At 31.8% G+C, this 20,224-nt stretch overlaps 3 protein-coding genes and 1 non-coding gene across 4 annotated transcripts; 1 reads left to right on the top strand and 3 right to left on the bottom strand.

Annotated features, from left to right (window-relative positions):
- Positions 1 to 10,571: 10,571 nt before the first annotated feature.
- Positions 10,572 to 10,991, bottom strand: LOC112999332 (uncharacterized). Its single transcript, XM_026125384.1, has one exon. The coding sequence runs from the start codon at positions 10,989 to 10,991 to the stop codon at positions 10,572 to 10,574; it is 420 nt and encodes a 139-aa protein (XP_025981169.1).
- Positions 10,992 to 13,531: 2,540 nt separating this feature from the next.
- On the bottom strand, positions 13,532 to 14,202 carry LOC100500067 (Bowman-Birk type proteinase inhibitor). The gene has a single exon (NM_001249424.3). It carries the CDS (start codon positions 14,169 to 14,171, stop codon positions 13,815 to 13,817), a length of 357 nt encoding a protein of 118 aa, NP_001236353.2. The 5' UTR covers positions 14,172 to 14,202; the 3' UTR covers positions 13,532 to 13,814.
- A 3,650-nt stretch (positions 14,203 to 17,852) lies between these two features.
- LOC112999467 (U5 spliceosomal RNA) lies at positions 17,853 to 17,970 on the top strand. Its single transcript, XR_003264654.1, has one exon. It is a non-coding gene; the product is annotated as a U5 spliceosomal RNA (small nuclear RNA).
- Positions 17,971 to 19,494: 1,524 nt separating this feature from the next.
- Positions 19,495 to 19,923, bottom strand: LOC100791164 (Bowman-Birk type proteinase inhibitor C-II). The gene has a single exon (XM_003544672.5). The coding sequence runs from the start codon at positions 19,898 to 19,900 to the stop codon at positions 19,571 to 19,573; it is 330 nt and encodes a 109-aa protein (XP_003544720.1). The 5' UTR covers positions 19,901 to 19,923; the 3' UTR covers positions 19,495 to 19,570.
- Between the last annotated feature and the right edge of the window lie 301 nt (positions 19,924 to 20,224).

The raw sequence follows: 20,224 nt of genomic DNA, 5'->3' as shown, positions 1-20,224 counted from the left end.
TCACTTACCAGGGAAATTGTACAAGAGTTTTTATTTTTATTGTAAGTATATTCTCTTCAAGTTTGTGGTTTCCTTAATGGTATTATGGGTTTTTGTTAATTATCTGACCACTGTAAAAAGAACTTATACTGTTTAATCTTGTTGTCATTGACTCAAATTGGATAGCTTTGGATTTTGGGACATTTCTCTTCACACTAGAAGGAAGGAAGAAAATAACTAGCAAAAAATAATTTAACACAATCTTTCCATTTGATAAAAAAAGAAGGAAAACATGAAAAAGCCAGTTCTGTACATATTAAAAAAAATATCTGAGAATGGGTGTATCTTCCCCTTTCTCCATTTATTCCTTGCTGCTACATTAGCACAAATGATTATCTTTATATGATACATTAATATTAGTATATTAATATAAACACTACAGTTCCTAACACACACACACACACACACACACACACACACACACACACACACACACACACACACACACACACACACACACACACACACACACACACACACACACACATATATATATATATATATATAACTTATTCAAAAGTAGACCTTTAAGGTACAAATATTTATTGAAAATTGTCATACATGGGATATTTAGCATTGACTTTAGCATTAGGTATAATCATTTGTTGGACCTTTTGCTTCCATTTTGCATATGCATGATTGGGAAAAAGTAGATGAATCATTGTTGAGAAAATTATTTTAATGCGGGAAAAAGAGAATAAATACAAAGATAAAATCTTTGACTTCTCAATCTTTGTTCGTGTATCACGTGAATCATGAACATAAATAGTATCTATACTATCATAACTCAAAAAGTCTACAACACTTCTTTTTGGTAAATTCCATATAAAATTCACATGTGCTATACTTTCATTTCAAATTTTCTCTAAAACTTTTCAATTAGTTCTTATGATACTTTTAGCTAATAAGTCACAATACTTTTGCTCACTTGTGTTGATGATTAGCTTGGTTTTTGAATTGCATTATTTTCCTTGTTATGAATACATAGTTATTGAAATATCATGCTACTTTCTAGTCATAAATTACAGAAGAAAGGTTAAGAAATAATTTTATTTCTCAGCCATTCTTTAGTTTCACTAAAATTCATTTCACAAATTTTAAGTCTACAATTCATCTAGCATAGGTATAAATTTTTTACACTAATAAAATTATTTAGTATAATATAATAAATAAACTTTATCATTTGTATCAATTATTTAGTATAATATAATAAAGGCGAGCTCGAGGAAGAAAATAAAGCATATAAGGTTAGTTTTGAAATTTATCAATTTATTGTTTGTTATAGGATCTGATTTCGTAGATAATTAGTCATAAGAAGTTGATCGAGTTTAAATTCTATGTTTACATTTATTTAGTTGGGTATATGATTTATATTAGAATAAAATTAATATTTTTTTTGTAAATTACTTTTGGTTGGTTCATTATAAAAACAAATAAATATTTTAAAAAATTGCAAAAAACAACATCGGTTGGTCTAAAACAAATGTAGAAAATACCTTTACAACATTAGTTTTGGTCAAAACCAATGTAGAAAGTGCACTTTCTACATCAGTTTTTGCCATAACTGATGAGAATCCTAAAACTGCCTAAATATAGGGACCTATGACCAAGAGTAGGACCAAACAGTCAATGGATACCCTCTAACAAATGATAGTAGACGTACTTAACAAGGCCCAAGTGAAGAAGGATGAAGGCCCAGAGACAGAGACACTACTAAGAATAATTATTGCTGAAGGCCCAGACTAATTTGAAGGCTTATGCCAAATATGTTCTTTTTTTATATTTATAATTTTTTTGTTGTAATTTTGGGCCAAACTGATTTGAAGGCCCATGTCTATTTCTATTTTTTCGTTCAGATACACTATATGTATGGATTTCATTTTCAATAAAAGCACTTTTGGCATTTGATAAAATTTTGTGAGAACTTCTCTCCGGGTTCCTCGCTGAATCAATTTCGGATTTATCAAGGTAATTCTTGTAGCGTCTATCCTGACTTATCTTTCCTCTCTGGAAGTGGTGTCATCCAAAATAATGTAATCTGTATCAAGCGATCCACTCCTAGTAAGGATCACATCATCTGGTATCAGAGCTTCAGCTCTTGTTACAGGTTCTATCCTATCCGATTTTTTTTTCTCTTTGTAATTTGTCTCAGGTTCGTGTCATGTTCTGTTATTTGCGTTTTTGTTTGCGTCTTGTTGCATTCTTATTTGCGTCTTGTTGCATTCTTATTTCCTATTCTATTACCTTGTGCATCCAATTTGATTCATCCAGGAACTTAAGAGGGAGTGAGTGGTAAAAGGCAAGAGTGAAAACATCACACAAAAACCTATATTGAGAGCATTAAACATGAGTGTGCTTCCATCAAAGAGAGAAACACGTGAGTAGAGTGTGGTGAGGTCCTAAAACCTTTGTTTAAAATACTGTAGATTTTTTTGTTCCTTAATTATGGCCGGAGTTGGTGATGGTGGTGGTGAATATCATCAACTGGATGGATCTCAGCGTTTGTTACTGGACGTGATGACTACACAAATCCAACGTTTGCTAAACCGTAACAATGAAGAGCTCTATGGACGAATTGAAGGATTGAAGAACCAACTGAATCAGAATGCTGGAAGACATTTTGGTGGGAATAGAGGGGGAAATGATGGACCCAGGAAAAATAGAATGGAGGGGCAGAACAAAATTGAGGGAGTAAAACTCAATGTACCTCCTTTCAAAGGCAGGAGTGACCCAGATGCCTACCTTGACTGGGAGATGAAAATTGAGCATGAATTCTCCTGCAATGATTATACTAAAGAGCAGAAAGTGAAGTTAGCAGCAGTTGAATTCTCAGACTATGCCCTTGTTTGATGGAATAAAAATCAACGAGAGATGATGAGAGAGGAAGGGCGGGAGATAGATACATGGACTGAAATGAGAAGGGTTATGCGAAAGAGGTATGTTCCAACTAGCTACAACAGGACCATGCGACAAAAACTCCAGAGGCTATCCCAGGGAACTTTGACTGTGGAGGAGTACTACAAAGAGATGGAGATGGCACTAACGAGGGCCAACATTGAAGAGGAAATTGAGGACACAATGGTTCATTTTATGAGTTTCCTAAATCCTGACATTAGAGATGTTGTTGAATTACAGGAGTATATGGAATTGGATGACTTGCTGCATAAGGTAGTCTAGGTTGAACAACAGTTGAAGAGGAGAATTGCAGCAAGAAGGAACTCATCCAACAAGTTCAACCAGAACTAGACCAACAGATCCAAGAAGGAGGGAGGAAACTCGTCTAGTCCACATGGAAAGTCAGCAGTGTCCAGTGCTGAAACCAAGCATAATTCTGCCTCATCATCCAACACTGGTACCAGAAACATAAAAGGCTTCATATGCTTAGGCAGAGGACATATTGCTTCTGACTGTCCAACCAGGAGGACCATGATCATGAAGGCAAATGGAGAAATCACCAGTGAATCTGAAATCAATGAAGAAGAAGAAGTGGAAGAAGAGCTTGAGGAGGAAGCTATGCAGGGTGATATGCTAATGGTGAGAAGGCTCTTGGGAAGTCAGATGCAGCCACTGGATGACAACCAAAGAGAAAAAAATTTCCACATCAGATGTACAATTAATGGTAAGCTTTTCTCTTTAATTGTTGATGAAGGAAGTTGTACCAATGTTACAAGTTCTAGGTTAGTGTCCAAACTGAATTTGGATACTAAGCCCCATCTTAGGCCATACAGACTTCAGTGGCTTAGTGAAGACGAAAAGGTAAAAGTGACTCAGTAGGTTGAGGTGTGTCTCACCATTGGAAGATACAATGATAGGGTGTTGTGTGATGTGGTTCCAATTGAGGCAACTTATATATTGTTGGGAAGACCATGGTAGTAGACACCAAAGCAGTGCATGATGGCTTCACCAACAAGATTTCTTTCCAGCACCATGACCAGAAGATTATTCTTAAACCTTTATCCCTTAGAGAAGTATGTGATGACCAAATCAGAATGAGAGAAAAGAGAGAACAAAAGAAAGAAAAGAGTGAGGCAGCAAAGAGGAATAGGAAAAAGAAGAGTGATACACGTGAGGAAAAGAGTGATACACATGAGAGAAAGAGTGATACACATGAGAGAAAATTTAATTTTTAATCAAAGGCGAGCAAAGTGAGGAAAGTGTTACTTGCTCGTGAGCCGCTCCATCTATTGTATTGCAAAGACAGTAAAGTTTCGGTTGATAATTCTAATGAGTAAACTATTTCTGCTTCTCCTAATGTTGAACTCTTATTGTAGGAATTTAATGATGTCTTTCCCAAGGAGATTCCTTATGGACTGCCACCTTCAAAAGGCATAGAACATCAAATTGACCTCCTTCTAGGAGCTTCATTGCCTAACAGGCCAGCTTACAGAAGCAATCCCCAAGAGACTCAACATAAGGATGCATAGGCTAAAGTTAAGTATGTGAAAAAATTGCATGAACAAGTGAAGGCACAAATTGCAAAGAAGAATGAAAGCTATGCCAAGCAAACCAACAAGAACAGGAAGGAAATGGTACTTGAACCAAATGATTGGGTTTGGGTACACATAAGGAAGGAGAGGTTCCCTAAACAAAGGAAGTCCAAACTTCAACCTAGAGGAGTCGGACCTTTCCAAGTACTAGAGAGGATCAATGACAATGCTTAGAAGATCGATATTTTTGGTGAGTATGGAGTAAGTTCTTCATTTAATGTTGCTGACTTGACTTCCTTTGTGGTAGGTGATGATTATGAAGATTTGAGGGCAAATGCTTTCCAAGAAGGAGGGAATGATTAGAATCCTAAAACTACCCAAATACATGGACCTATGACTCAGAGTAGGACCAAACAGTCAGAGGATACCCTCCAACAAATGGTAGCAAACATATTTAACAAGGCCCAAGTGAAGAAGGATAAAAGCCTAGGGGTAGAGGCACTACTAAGAATATTAATTATTCCTGAAGGTCCATACTTATTTGAAGGCCCATGCCAAATATGTTGTTTTTTTATATTTATAATTTTTTTGTTGTTATTTTGGTCCAAACTTATTTGAAGGCCCATGTCTATTTCTATTTTTTCGTTCAGATACACTATGTATGAATTTCATTTTCAATAGAAGCTCTTTTGGCATTTGATAAAATTTTGTGAGAACTTCTCTTCGGGTTCCTTGTTGAACCAATCTCGGACTTATCAAGGTAATCCTTATGGCGTCTACTCTAACTTATCTTTCCTCTCTAGAAATAGCGTCATCCAAAACTCTGTAACATGTATCAAGCAATCCACTCCTAGTAAGGATCACATTAATAACCGATGTAGAAAATATATTAATTTTATTCAACATCAGTTTTTGCCATAAACGATGTCGTAAACACATTCAACATCGATTTTTTGAAAAAACTGATGTTGTGTATGATTTTCAACATCGGGTTTTTCATAACTGATGTAGAAAATGTTTCAGAATACACAATTTAACGTCAGTTTTTTTTCTAAAACCGATGTTGTGAGTGCACTAAAACATCGATTTTTAATTAAGCCGATGTTGGTTTTTGCATATTTTACATTTTTTTTTGTTTATTTCTTATGATACAACATCGGTTTTTAAGAAAAACCGATGTTGTATAGTGTATTTTAACATCGGTTTTCATAACTGATGTTAACATTAATACTTTTAACGTCGGTAGTTTCAACATCGATTTAAAACCGATGTTAAATGCTTTTTTTCTAGTAGTGTTCTTTAGACATTATACTGTCATACATCCATTGATTTTCGTCCATCTTAACAAGACATTTAAAATTTGCAATATCACAAACAAACAACTCCTAACCGCACCATACATATACTATCACATAAAACCCTACGTAATTTTTTACTACATACCATTTTATAAACATTAAAATTGATAACCCTATATATATTAAAAACCAATAACATCAATTTTTTATACTTACAATTCATAACCATATAATACATAAAAAATTATAACCGCGACATATGTAGTCAAATAAATTATTTTATTCAACTTAATTCTAATTCATCAAATTATTACAACACAAAACAATCAATTTTAGACCACAAAAACTCAAATAAATATCCATAAATTACAACTATAAATTATCTTACAAAGCATACCATTTTCAAAATATAAAAAAAAATTAATTACAAATTAATTATCAATCTATACTTCTTTAAAAAAAATTTAAAACAATAATACAAATTATATTTCAAATAAACATATAAACAAATAATTTTTCTTTACACATTAAATTAATATTTTTAACGATCACAATAACATATTTAGAATTTAAAAAAAAATAAAAATTTAATATTTCTTTTTATTTTAATATAATAATTAAAAATTCGTATAAACCATATTCGTATGATTTATGCAAATTAGATAATCTGTATGTTTTATACGGATTATGTTGGACAAGTGGCCTCAATAACTTAAAAGGGGGGGGGGGGGGGTGAATTAAGTCTTCTAAAATTTTCCACTAACAAATTTTAACCCCCTTTTAGATGATATTTGATAGGCTCGGAATGCAGAAGAAGAAGAAACAATTAATTTAATAATGTTCTTTTAAATGCACAAGACAAAGTAAACTGCAGTAAAATAACTGAGATAAGGGGAGAGAGAAATGCAAACTCAATTTATACTGGTTCGGCCACTTCCTGTGCCTATGTCCAGTCCTCAAGCAACCCACTTGAGATTTTTCACTATCTCTGCAAATCCTTTACAGACTTTGAGCACACCTTGGGATCCCTCACCCTTGTGTTCAATATCTTCACAATCCAAGAGACAACCAGTCTCTTGATTACAACTAAGTTAATGAGATGAATAGAAAGATTTCTCTCCTTTAGAGTAGATGATACAAATTGAAGATCCTTGAAGAATTCTCAATGGATTTGCAAGTGTTTGCCCAATAGTTGTTGAGAGAGCATTTGACAATTAAGTTTTCTTAGAACATCTCTTTCTTTCTTTTTGAAGTCAGACACACATATATATAGGCTCATCGTGCCTTTTCAAAATGCTTTGAAGAGATGTGTCTTTTCAAAATGCTTTTCTGAAGTTTTCTCACTGGTAATCAATTACAGGTTTCTGGTAATCGATTACACAGTTATATTTTGAAGGGTCATGACTTTTCAAAGCATTTTCTAAAGTGTCATTACTGGTAATCGATTACAAACATTTGGTAATCTATTACAAGATTTAAAATTCAAATTTCAAAACCCTTTTGAAAAGCTCATTTGAAATCTTGTCTTCTGGTAATCGATTACACTGTCCGGTAATCGATTACAAGATTCAAAATTCAAATTTCAAAACCCTTTTTGAAAAGCCCATTCGCAATCTGTCTCTGGTAATCAATTACAATGTCTGGTAATCGATTACCAGTGCCTGTGATATCTTGGAAACAATTTGTTTGACGCAAAATCTGATCAACCAATGAGATTTTTTTAATCTTGTTTGCTTGACCTTGAATTAATCTTTAAGCAATCTCCGTTTTCTTAACCTTGAATGTTTCTTGAAGCAATCTTGTTTGATTATACTTTGGCATCATCAAAACTTGTATTCATACTTTTACAAATTATGTAATCTGTAAGTTATATTGGAACTTACAGATTACATAATCTGTATGTTACGCAAACACAAATTTTATAGCGTACCTCCGATGTAGAAGCAAGCTTCATGATGATGATTCAAGTATGAATCAAGTAGTTTTGATGATGACAAAAAGCCCAAAATAATGATTTCAAGATTGAGTCAACAAGTTCAAGATCAAGATTAATTTCAAGATTCAAGAGAAGATGAATTCAAGATTCAAGAGAAGAAATCAAGAAGACTTCACAAGGGAAGTATTGAAAAGGATTTTTTAAAAACCAAACATAGCACAATTTTGTTTTACAAAAGATTTTTCTCAAATTTTTCTAAGTTATCAGAGTATTTACTCTCTGGTAATCGATTACCAGTTTCTTGTAATCGATTACCAGTGATAAAATTTGATTTCAAAAAGCTTTTAACTGAATTTGCAACGTTCCAAATGATTTTTAAATGGTGTAATCAATTACAATATATTGGTAATCGATTACCAGTGTGTCTGAACGTTGAAATTCAAATTCAATTGTGAAGAGTCACATCTTTTCATAAAATGCATTGTGTAATCGATTACATGATTATGGTAATCGATTACCAATGACAAGTTTTGAATAAAAGGTCAAGAGATGTAACTCTTGACATGATTTTCTCAAGGTTATAACTCTTCCAATGGTTTTCTTGACCAGACATGAAGAGTCTATAAAAGCAAGACCTTGACTTGCATTCAATAATCTTTTTTAAACATCTTCTCGAACAAACTTTTGAGAAACCTTTACTACCTTTACAATTCTTTCCTACTCATCTTTTTTTCTTCTTCTTCCTTTGCCAAAAAGCTTTCTAAGTTTCTTTTTTAAAAATTGTTCTTTTGCGAGTGAAAATTCTGCAGAAAACAAAAGTGTGCTATATCTTTTCATTCTCTTCTCCCTTTGCCAAAAATAATTCAACAAGGACTAATCTCCTGAATTTTTTGTGTGTCTCTCTTCTTCCTTTTCCAAAAGAACGAAGGACTAACCACCTGAATTCTTTTATGTCTCTCTTCTCCCTTTCCAAGAGAATTCAAAGGACCCCGCTTGAGAATTCTTTTGATTCTTCCCTTTTCCTTAAACAAAAGATTTCAAAGGACTAACCGCCTGAGATATCTTTTGTTTCCCCTTACAAAGATTCAAAGGACTAACCGCCTGAGAATTTTTTGTCTTAACACATTGGAGGGTACATCCTTTGTGGTACAAGTAGAGAGTACATCTACTTGGGTTGTTGTAACTGAGAACAAGAGAGGGTACATCTCTTGTGGATCAGTTCAAGTGGAGGGTACATCCACTTGGTTGTTCAAAGAGAACAAGGGAGGGTACATCCCTTGTGGATCTTTGCTTGTAAAGGATTTTACAAGGTTGAAAGAAATCTCAAGAACCGGTGCTTGGGGACTGGATGTATGCACGGGTTGTTGCCGAATCAGTATAAAATTCTTGTGTTTGTCTTCTTCTTCCCTACACTTTTTAATTTCCACTGTGTACTTTACTTTTACGCTTTACTTTTGTTTAAGTTACATAACTTAGTAGTAAAGCCTAATTGAATCTAGTAACATAAAGAAGGATAAGTTTTAATTAGTCAAGGTACATTAATAATTAATTCAACCCCCCTTCTTAATTATTCCGAGACCACTTGATCCAACAAGTGGTATCAGAGTAGGTATCTTTTAGAAAGTGTCACAACTTCAAGATTCATGGCCTCCTCAAATTTTCTATTTTCGGAAGGAAACTCCATCCATAGGCCACCTATCTTTAATGGTGAGGGTTACCACTATTGGAAAACCCGAATGCAAATCTTTATTGAAGCCATAGATTTAAACATTTGGGAAGCAATAGAAATATGACCTTTCATACCCACCGTAGTAGATGTAAGCACTAGTACCACAACACAAAAACCTAGAGATAAGTGGACTGATGAGGATAGAAGAAGAATCCAATATAACCTTAAAGCCAAAAACATTATCACTTCTACCCTAGGAATAGATGGATATTTTAGAGTGTCAAACTGTTCAAATGCCAAGGAGATGTGGGATACACTACAACTTACTCATGAAGGCACCATTGATGTGAAAAGATCTAGAGTCAATACCCTTACACATGAATATGAATTATTTAGGATGAACCCCAATGAGAACATCCAAAGTATGCAGAAAAGATTCACACATATAGTCAATCATCTTGCCTCCTTAGGAAAAACCTTTCCTAATGAAGATTTAATTAATAAAGTTTTGAGATGCTTAAGTAGGGAATGACAGCCCAAGGTAACTGCCATTTTTGAAAGTAAAGATCTTTCTTCTATGTCTCTTGCCACTTTGTTTGGAAAATTGCAGGAACATGAAATGGAACTTCAACGACTTAATCAGAATGAAGAAGCCGACAAAAAGAAAAGAAACATAGCACTTAAAGCCTCCTCATCAATGCAAGAGGAAAATGAAGATGAAGAATCAGAAGATGAAGAAGACTTCTTACTCTTTGTGAAGAAGTTTCAAAAATTTGTCAAGAAGAGAAGAATCGAGAGGCGTCAAAACTTCAACAATGGAAAAAGATCTCAAGAAGACTCTCAAATTCTTAGATGCTACAAATGCAACCAACTTGGTCACATCAAAGCAAATTGTCCCTTAAATGAAGAATGGCCTAAGAAGAGCGATAAGAAAAGGTATGAAGAAAGAAGGACCAAGAAGGCTTACATTGCATGGGATGACAATGACTCATCCGATGGTTCAGAGAAGAAGATCAACCTTCTAACCAAGAACTATGAGAGCGATGAGAACATCTCTCAAGAAGATTAAGCAAAAAGAAAAAATATGACTTCCATCTTTGAAGATCTAGGCACTTAAATCATGAAAAAGGTAACATCAAAACCATTCTCTTTTAAATTAATTTGGTTGAAACTTTCCTTTCAATTAACTTGTTATATGATGACTAACAAAATTTTATTTGTTTGTGTCCAACATGGGGTCCAACATTTTCATTTACAGCAAGTGAGGATCTAAATAGAGCCTTAGATAACTGAAATCTAGTCATCCTGCTTTGACCACCGTACATCTTCTTAAGATGTTCGACAATCTCATATGGGTCCATGTCTTGATGTTGCCTCTGGAGTTCTGAACTCATTGATGCCAAGATAATGCACTTAGCAGTAAGGCATTCATCTAGGTACTTTTGAAAAACCTTGGTTGCTTTAGCATCACTCAGATCAGGTGCTTCCATGGGAGGCTTATCAATAGTGTCAATAAGCTTCTCATGCATGAGAACAATTCTCAAGTTGTGGTACCAATCATCATAATTGGCTTCAACTAGTTTTCTAGGTTCAAGAATACCACAAAGCGATAAAGAAGACATACTGTTATCACATAAGTTTCTGGTTGTCAGGCCAATCCTATTGATATCAATAAATTAATTTTACTACTTCTCTAGGTTGTCTAGGCGCTCAGTCTATAATTAATTTCAAAAACATGCATCTTATGCAAGAAAAAATTAGCACAAAAAAAATAATTATTAATTATAAGTCTCCTGTTCTTCAGGTCGTTCCTCATTATTAAACAATTTAATATGTAAGGTAAATCATATAAGAAACATATTTATTATTTAGATATATAACAATTATATAATTACGCATATAACATATAATTTTTTTTCCTCTCAAATAATTGAACGAGATACAATGCTTGAGGTGCATATCTCTTTGAGAATAAAATAAAAGAATTAATAACAAATTGCTCAAAATTGAAGGAAAGGTTTAATCTTTTAAAAGGAATCCAAATAAAATAAAAATCTTTATTCTCCTTTATATAAAAATACCAACGTATATGATATGGAACACCTCCAGCAATCAAGCACCGTATTAACAACCAATTGCAAACGATCCACCGATTCAAAACAACATCCATGTAACAAGATTAGAAATTGCACAAAAAAAATAATTTGATTTGACAATGTAATCATGCAATCATAACCGACAACATTACGTGTAAGTAAATAAAAATTGAAACTTTTTCAAATTTTATTAAATATAATTTAAACACAAAAGACCCATGGCTCTGATACCAATTGTTGGAAAAAGGATGTTCATAAACACACATTGCGGACTAAAAGAATCTATTTTGTATTTAAATTATATTATAAATATATGATATATTAAAAAATATACTTGTTGATGAACTCTTGAAGCATAAAAATTATTCAATAGTGTGAAGACTCTACGTGTATCCACACCACTGAGACTGACCTTTATTCGTCAACAACTTTGACAAATGGAAAAATAAGAATAGAGAAGTGATTTTGAGATAATTTCAACGTGTAGCCCAAGGCTCTATTTATAGCACGCTAAGGCTATCAAATTTCTGATTAAATCAAAATCATTATTGATAATATCCTTTTTTAAACTATATTATTTCTTGTTACCTTTTATTGTTAATCATTTAGCAATTAAAATTGAAATAATAATTGACCAAGTCAAACTTGTATCTATATTGATAGTATCCTTTTTTAAGCTATATTATTTTTTGTTACCTTTTATTGCTAATCATTTAACAATTAAAATTAAAATAATAATTGACCAAGTCAAACTTGTATCTAACTACCTTTTCAACCCAAATTCCAAATACAAAATCATACATGTTTGTTTATCTTCTTTTACCAAATCTTTCATATTATTTATATTTTCAGTGCTAGTAAAAATATAATAATATTTCACCTTTTTGAAATCAATTAATCATTTGATCATATTAAATTCTCTAATTTAATTAATCATCAAATATTAAAATAATTTTTTTAACAGAGATTAGAACACTCGTTTGTGTGTGACCCTGTAGGTTCAATACAAGTTGGTAATATATTAATAAACTTAATATACTAATCAAGATAGACGTCTAGCAATACTCCTTAACGCATCTGGATAGCATGAAGTAACATTTTACTTTCAAGAACCATTAGAAGAGTAGTGTAATAATTTTTTTCATCTTTACAGCTTTGGGTTAACTCTAGAGTATGATATTATTGTCAAACCCTTTTTGAGTTAACTCATTATGAATTAAGAAACTCATTTCTTCTTTCATTTAATTTTCTTCGTAGGATATAATTTTATTCATAGAACTCAAACTCATTACCAAGAGTTGATGGATTCCTTCTTGATTAATCATTAATTCTACAGGTATTTAATCATATCCAATATTCATTCAACAAGTGTTCTAAAGCATTAGGTGTCCGGAATCAAAATACAACAAATAACATGTTAATTACTATGACAATCTCAGGTCAAAGAAAGCTATTATACCTCTTCTTGAGAATTTTCCATTGACAGTTTATGATAAATTTTAACCATTAGAAAATTTCAATTGAATCAGTTCAATGATCACATCAACATGTAACTCATCTATATATGCAAATTAACAAATAAAATCTATTAATATTTATCCAATAAATACTATCACATATATATATTAATATATCCGGATTATTGATATCTTATTTACAATAATCCTATGATCAAGAACGATTTAGATTAAAATTAGAACAAACTTATTTTTCATTATCATAATCTCTATTATAATAATAAGTCTTTAATTTTAATCAAGGACATTATCAAATGGATCATTTAATCAAATACTGAAATATGATAATGAAAATAAAATAATACTTTATTATTAAAATTAGAATTGATTATATGATAACTTGGATCGTGGATATACAAATTTATTTTTCAATAGAGAAGTATCTTATGCATTTGAGAGTATGAAAATGGAAGGAAGTCAATTTGTACTTGGTAGTTCAGATTGGGCACTACCTATACAAAAGGTGTTTGTATAATTAGAGAACTCTTGTTCCAATCAAAAAAAGTTAAACAACATTATTTAAATTAATTAAACAACTCATATAAGTGTTCCACGAAAATGTTTTTAGGTACTACTATTTGGTTAACTTATACATTTTTTTATTTATAAATCCTGAAATCATAGAACCAAATGCAAACGAAAAACTATAAAATTGGCCAAATTAATTAACATTGGAATAAAGAAGACCCAGATTTGCAGAAAGCAAATTATGGGCCACGAAAAGAGAGGAAGTTTTATTCCATGTTTATTTAGTCATTCCTTACATAACAAACAAAGCCTAAAGGGGGCTTTGCCCATTGGAGAGAGAGCTTACATGCATAACACTTGTTCATTAGTAGTTTTCCTTGTCATCCTCACTGGGCTTGCAAGGTTCATAGCAGAAATCCGTTATGTCAACACAAAAACACTGTGCAGGATACGATAATGCGCAAATACAAGATTTGCAAGCTGAATGGCACGAATTCAGCCTCATATCTGAACAGCGGCATTGAGGAGGGTTTGACTTTGTGCATGCGCATTGATCACAGCATGGTTTTGAAGAGTCATCATCATTTGAGTGTTGATGATGATCACTTTTCATGAGCAGGCCAAGCTCACTCAGCCTCAAGCTGGCACTAGTAGTACCCCCCACAAGGAAAAGTAGCACCAAACACACCTTTAGCACCACCATGTTGTTCTTCAAACCCATCTTCTTCTCTTTTTTCTTCTGTGAAGAGATTACTTAAAAGAGCCACTGAAGTGGGTTATTTATATTAAGAGGATCATTTGCATGCAGATGGAAACGTGATGACTTGGTTCTTTTCTGAGTCATGGAGCAGTAGTGAATAGTGATATCTTGGTTCTTTTCTGCATTGCATTTCAAAGGTGGCACACATGCAGGATATCATGACTGACTTTGCTCCCACGTTGGGCTAGGCGTGTCTATTAGCATTGTATACAGGGAGAACTGGATAAGAGGTTCAGGTGTTAGCCTAGTATTGTCATTATATATATATATATATATATATATATATATATATATATATATATATATATATATATATATATATATATATATATATTGAAAGTTTAATTTAAAATTTCTTAAAAATATAACACCTGTGAAGCATTGCGTTGTAAGATAATGCTCTTACAACATGTGTAATACACGACTTTGGGGGTTTGGAATTGAGACTTCTTTTATAAGTATTTATATAAGCATTAAAGCTTACAAACTGTAAAAGTCTAGTATTTATATAAGTTGAAATTCTACGCAAATATTTTAGAACTGACTCAAATATATTTTTAACATATTTTAATTTAGAAGTATGAGTCAATTGTCTACGCCTTTAATTATATGTTTGTGGTTAATTTTCATAACATCAATTAAACGGGAGATCCAATTAAAATCAAAAAGTTTAGAGATTCAATTAAAAAAAACTCAATTTAATTAAAAATTTAGTACAAGTATAGGGACCACAGAATAATTAACCTTTTTAGTTTTAAATTTTTATATTTTAAAAAATCAAAATCTTTTTTCAATTTTTAATTTTGTAGTTTTATTTTGTTTCAGTTTTAAATTGTAAGCAATATTATAATTTTTTTTAATCACTAAAAAGATGTGAGATTCTTCACAATGTTGTGATGAAGGAATTTGGAATGATACCATAAAAAAATATTAAAGTTTTTTGTGGGCCAAGTCTATATATATCATGCTATGATCGTATTTGTGATAAAAAAAAAACAAAAAAGATAAGATCTAATTTGTGCTTAAAACTTAAAGTCTAGCTGAATCATATATTTTATCAAGTGGGTTCTAATTGAGTTGGTCACGAGTCCAATGTAAGTGACCACAAGTTATTGTTGGTCCTACAAAAATACTCTAACTCAAGGTTATGATTAAATGAGGAAAAAATCCGAGAAAACTTGATTTGTACCACATAACCTAGCCTAGATCAAGTCATGATCGATGTAGGCTGTTAAAATCCCATATTAAATTTATGATCAATAGCCTAATCCTAATATATATTTCATCCAACAGGTTAGAATTGAGATGACAGCAGGTTTGGTACAACTTGAATTTGTCAGATTCCACTTTCTCTTTCACGATGTAATTTGATAACTGACATATGAAATTGATGAATAAGATTTCGAGTAATTGGTTATAGTATGGCAAAATGGGCTTAAAAAGGCTAAATTCAATTAAGAGTTATAAACTACGACCTATGCTTTTAATTACTAGATTTCTACCAACTTATTTCACTATATATTATTGTTTTTTAATTATGGCTAAATCTCCTAAAGTCGCAATTTAACATATAGGAACTATCAAGTGGCAATATTAATTTAGACAAAAAAAGGTAAAAAAAATATAAAATATATGGGAAAGGTAGGTCAAAATTACAATGGCTGAAAAAATGTAACTTGGTTTGCTCACCCTGCAAGAGAAAATTGTTACAAATTAAGCTTAGGCCAATACATATTTTGATTGAATGTTTCTTTATGTTCTAACTTCTAATTAACACACACACACACACACAAACGGTTGATCAAATCTGTCCTTCTTGGCAGGTCTCTATGTACCTGTGTTGGCTTCTGAACGTTTACACTTTGATTCACACATGCACTTAATCAACCTTTACATCACTACGTGTATATTTTTCAGAAATTCAAATCTTGGATTAAGAGAAACTGAAAAAGATGAAAGGTTCAAGTATATATATTAATTCATGATGTGGTGGAAAGACTGAGAAGTTTTTAATGGCCTCTCCCCTTTCTCTTACACTAAAAAGACTTCTTAAAACCTTTTTCCACCCCACCCTCTTAAAGAATGCGAGCCCCTTATCTCAACTTTTAAATGTTTTTTCAATTTAATACTTTAACTGACTTTGCTGATAATTGGATGTATGATTGTTCATGCTAGCTGTATTATTTGAATTTGTATATAGCTACATATTAACTCCACCTAATAATTTTGCTTACATATAAAGCTAATTTTCATGTATTTTAGTAATGTATATTGATGAAAATGGTGAAGGGGGCCATAAGAAAAGAACAAAAAAAGGGGAGGTACGAAATTAACATAAAAACTCACCACTTCTTTTTTATTCCACATATTCTTCAAGAACGGCCTCAACGAGTTGATGAAGACGAAACAATGACATCAACAAAGGATCAAAAACACGATCATTAGGCTTCACCTTCACGTGGTAATTTTCTCCTCTTTCCTTTCCATTGATCTTTTCTTATGTTAATTATCTTCTTTAAAATCCATGATATGCATTGCCCTATTATTATGTGTAACATAGTTTTTCGATTCTTCTGTTTCCGTTGATCTAATTAAGCTACATTTTTCTTCGTTGAGATATATGTGAGGCTAGTTTAATTTATCTTCGTGTTACATGATTCATCGTCATATCACAAATTAATCCCTGCAATTCATTACCCTCACTGAAACGGTAGTCAGGATTATTATTAGAGTAAATTTGTTGGAATTGATTTTATTATATTATTGTTAATTTGTTATTATTATCATTTGTTTTGTTTTCGTCATGTGTTTCTAGTTTAGAATCCTAATTAAAGATAAACATTATTAAATTGAGAATCTGAATTAGAGTTGAAATAAGGAAGGCTTACAAATTCCTTATACTGTTGTTATTTTAGATATATATAGTTTAGCTTCCAATATTTATTAGATTCAGAATGTCTTTTTATAGCTCTACTTTAACCTGTTTATATTTTTTAGTTGGTACTAAAACTAGTTACTTTTAGTAGTTGTTACATGTTGAATTCAAACAATAATGGTTGGAAAACTAGTTTTTATGGAGACATTTCGATTAAACGCAAATGATAATTAAATTTAAATGTACATATTTGCAGTAGATCATGCAATATCTGAACAAGTTTACCCTCTCAAAAAATTTGAACAAGTTTATTAAAAATGTCAATAAGAATAAGTTTGACTACACTTTTTCCTTCAGCATCTCACTTGTAGCAATGAAGATCCTAAAAAAGATGACCAGCATGGTGACCGTGAATTCTTGGCAGAAATTGTGATGCTTGCCACTTGCACCATAGAAATTAGTTAAAAGTATAAAAGCACATCAATGGAGGTTGGGTTTAGCAGAAGGAATTGTCTATTATAATGTGATGAATTAAAGTTTGAATTCCCGCATTTAATTAGTGTCCCATTGTGTTTCAAAAAGAATAATTGTCTCTAAAGAAGAAAGAAATATGTGGAAAAACAAAAACAAAAAAGTATAAGCACAAAGAAACAGACTTGCTACCTGCGGTTACATTTCTGAACAAAGCCCCACATCGAGTGGTACTATAATAGCAAGTGAACTGTTTACACCATAAAATGAAAGGCCTGTTACACAACCATTTTCGGAACCGTGTGATGAACACAAAGCGAATTATTCTTTCGCCTTTTACTAAAGAATACCGTGTGTTCGTCACTCAAAGCGGTATACGCCTGTTTTTGGAAGAGCCTTCGATTATTGAGGGCTGTGCAATTTCAGTTCAAACTTCTATATATTCTGCTTTTATCTGTACGTTTCAGTTCAGCTCTTTGTTCTGCTTAGAGTGAACCATGCCACGCTTCACGTATTTTTGAACGGTTATTGATTCTGTTTTTGTTGAACTGCTATGCAAAAGATTAAACAGATCAGTACCCTATGTTCGCTTGTATTATCCAAAGCCTCACCTAGAACTTTTGCTATTGAAATGTGTGTACTTGTAATGTCTTGTGTTCCTCATTCTTCAATTATGCAAACTCTCTTCATACAGGGATTTGAGGAGGGGGGCAAAAAAGAGTGAGTCAATTTCGATTCAGGAGCATTCATGAATTTCTGTATTGAAAAATTCAAGATTCAACACATTAAACAGGACAACTACGTTGTGGAATTATGATTTCTCTTTTTCGTGCAGAGCAAGGACATGCAATCTCAAAACCACTTGTTATTGCTGTTTCTTTTCAATTCACTCGTTAAATTAATTACTAGTGTTTTATTGAACTAAGTACATTACTAACTCCCACATTGGTGAGAAGAGATAACAATCACTTGATGTTTTATCATAAAATATTCTATTTTTTGGCCTCTATGTTAAGATAAGTGTAGTATCTGTTTTTATGTTAAATATCTTATATGTAGCTTACAACTGTGGGTCTGGCCCTATAGCATGGGTTGACACACTTTATTCTAGGTGTTGATATCTAACTTATCTAAAAATAAAAATAAAAAATTATATAAAATAATACAAATTGATTTTTTTTTTGTTTGAATGATTTTTCAAAGCAAATTGGTTTGTGAGTTGTGTTTCAACTAAACCTCCAACACTTATATTAATCAATATAATTACTTTAGTATTATATATTTTATCTCTAACACTTATATTAGCATTTATAATTATACACTTATATTAATCAATATAATTACTTTTAGTATTATATATATATTTTATCTCTAACACTTATATTAACATTTATAATTATTTTAATTATTTTAGTGTTATGTATTTTATGTGTATATCATTTAAGTTATATTAACACTTATAATTACTTTACTATTATATGTATATTAATTATTTGAGTTTTACGGTGTAATTGAAACTTATAAAACATATGTTACTTTTTTTAGAGTATTCTTTTTAGGTGTAATTGGTTTAAAATTGATGAAAATTTGATAAAATTTTATTATATAAAATCAAACATATTAATAAGTTTTATAGATTAATATAACCAAGTTTTTTTAATATAATTTAATTTAAAAGATCAAAAGAAATTATATAAATTTTAATAAAAAAATATTTTAGTAAAAAAATACAAAAATATAATTGAATTAAACCGTAAAAGTTTGATTTGTTTCTGATTTTATTTTAAATGAAAATTAAATCAAATATGTTTTATAATTAACTTTATTTTAGGCGATTTTTTTTTTCATGAAAAATGGAATCTAACAAAGTGATAAAAATGACCAAAATTTGCCAAAAGCAAATTACTGGCCACTGCGAGCTTTTTATTCCTTGTCTTATTTGTCTCCCTTACATAAAAGACAAAGAAAGCCTAAAGGGCTTTGTTCATTTGAGAGAGCTTTTGTTGATTAATTCCTAGTCATCATCTTCATCACTGGACTTGCAAGGTTTGTAGCAGAAGTCGGTGGTGTCAAGGCAACGACACTGGCCTGGCATCGAGCGTGTGCACGCACAGCGATCACAAGCTGAGTGACATGAATTCAACCTAATATCTGCACAATGGCATTGAGGTGGCATTGAGGCTGTGCACATGCAGAGATCACAGCATGGTTTTGAAGACTCATCATCACTTGATGAGTGATCACTTTTGAAGAGGTTCAGTTCCATGTGTGCATTAGTAACCCCCACAAGGAAAAGAACCAAGAAACACACCTTTAACACCACCATGTTGTTCTTCAAACCCATCTTTACTGTTTTTCCTGTCAAGTGTGAAGAGAAAAGAACCCGTGATTTGAATGTGATAAGTGAATTACTTGCTTAAAGTTCTTTCATAAAGTGTTTTAAAAAATTTAATGTTATATATATTTATTTTTTAAAAGTATTTTGGTTTTCATTCAAATCCATTTTACACTTAAGAGTCATTCAGCATTTAGTTTGGCTAAAATGCTCTCTGGTAATCGATTGCTACAATAGTGTAATCGATTACAGACAGTCGGGAAGAGTGTAATCGATTACCAAATGCTGTAATCGATTACAACACGTCCTTGCTCCTATATATTCAGATTTCAA

The sequence above is a fragment of the Glycine max genome, chromosome 14 (genome assembly GCF_000004515.6).
Source record: "Glycine max cultivar Williams 82 chromosome 14, Glycine_max_v4.0, whole genome shotgun sequence".
Taxonomy (NCBI): Eukaryota; Viridiplantae; Streptophyta; class Magnoliopsida; order Fabales; family Fabaceae; genus Glycine; species Glycine max.
This window is presented reverse-complemented; position numbering and strand designations above follow the sequence as displayed.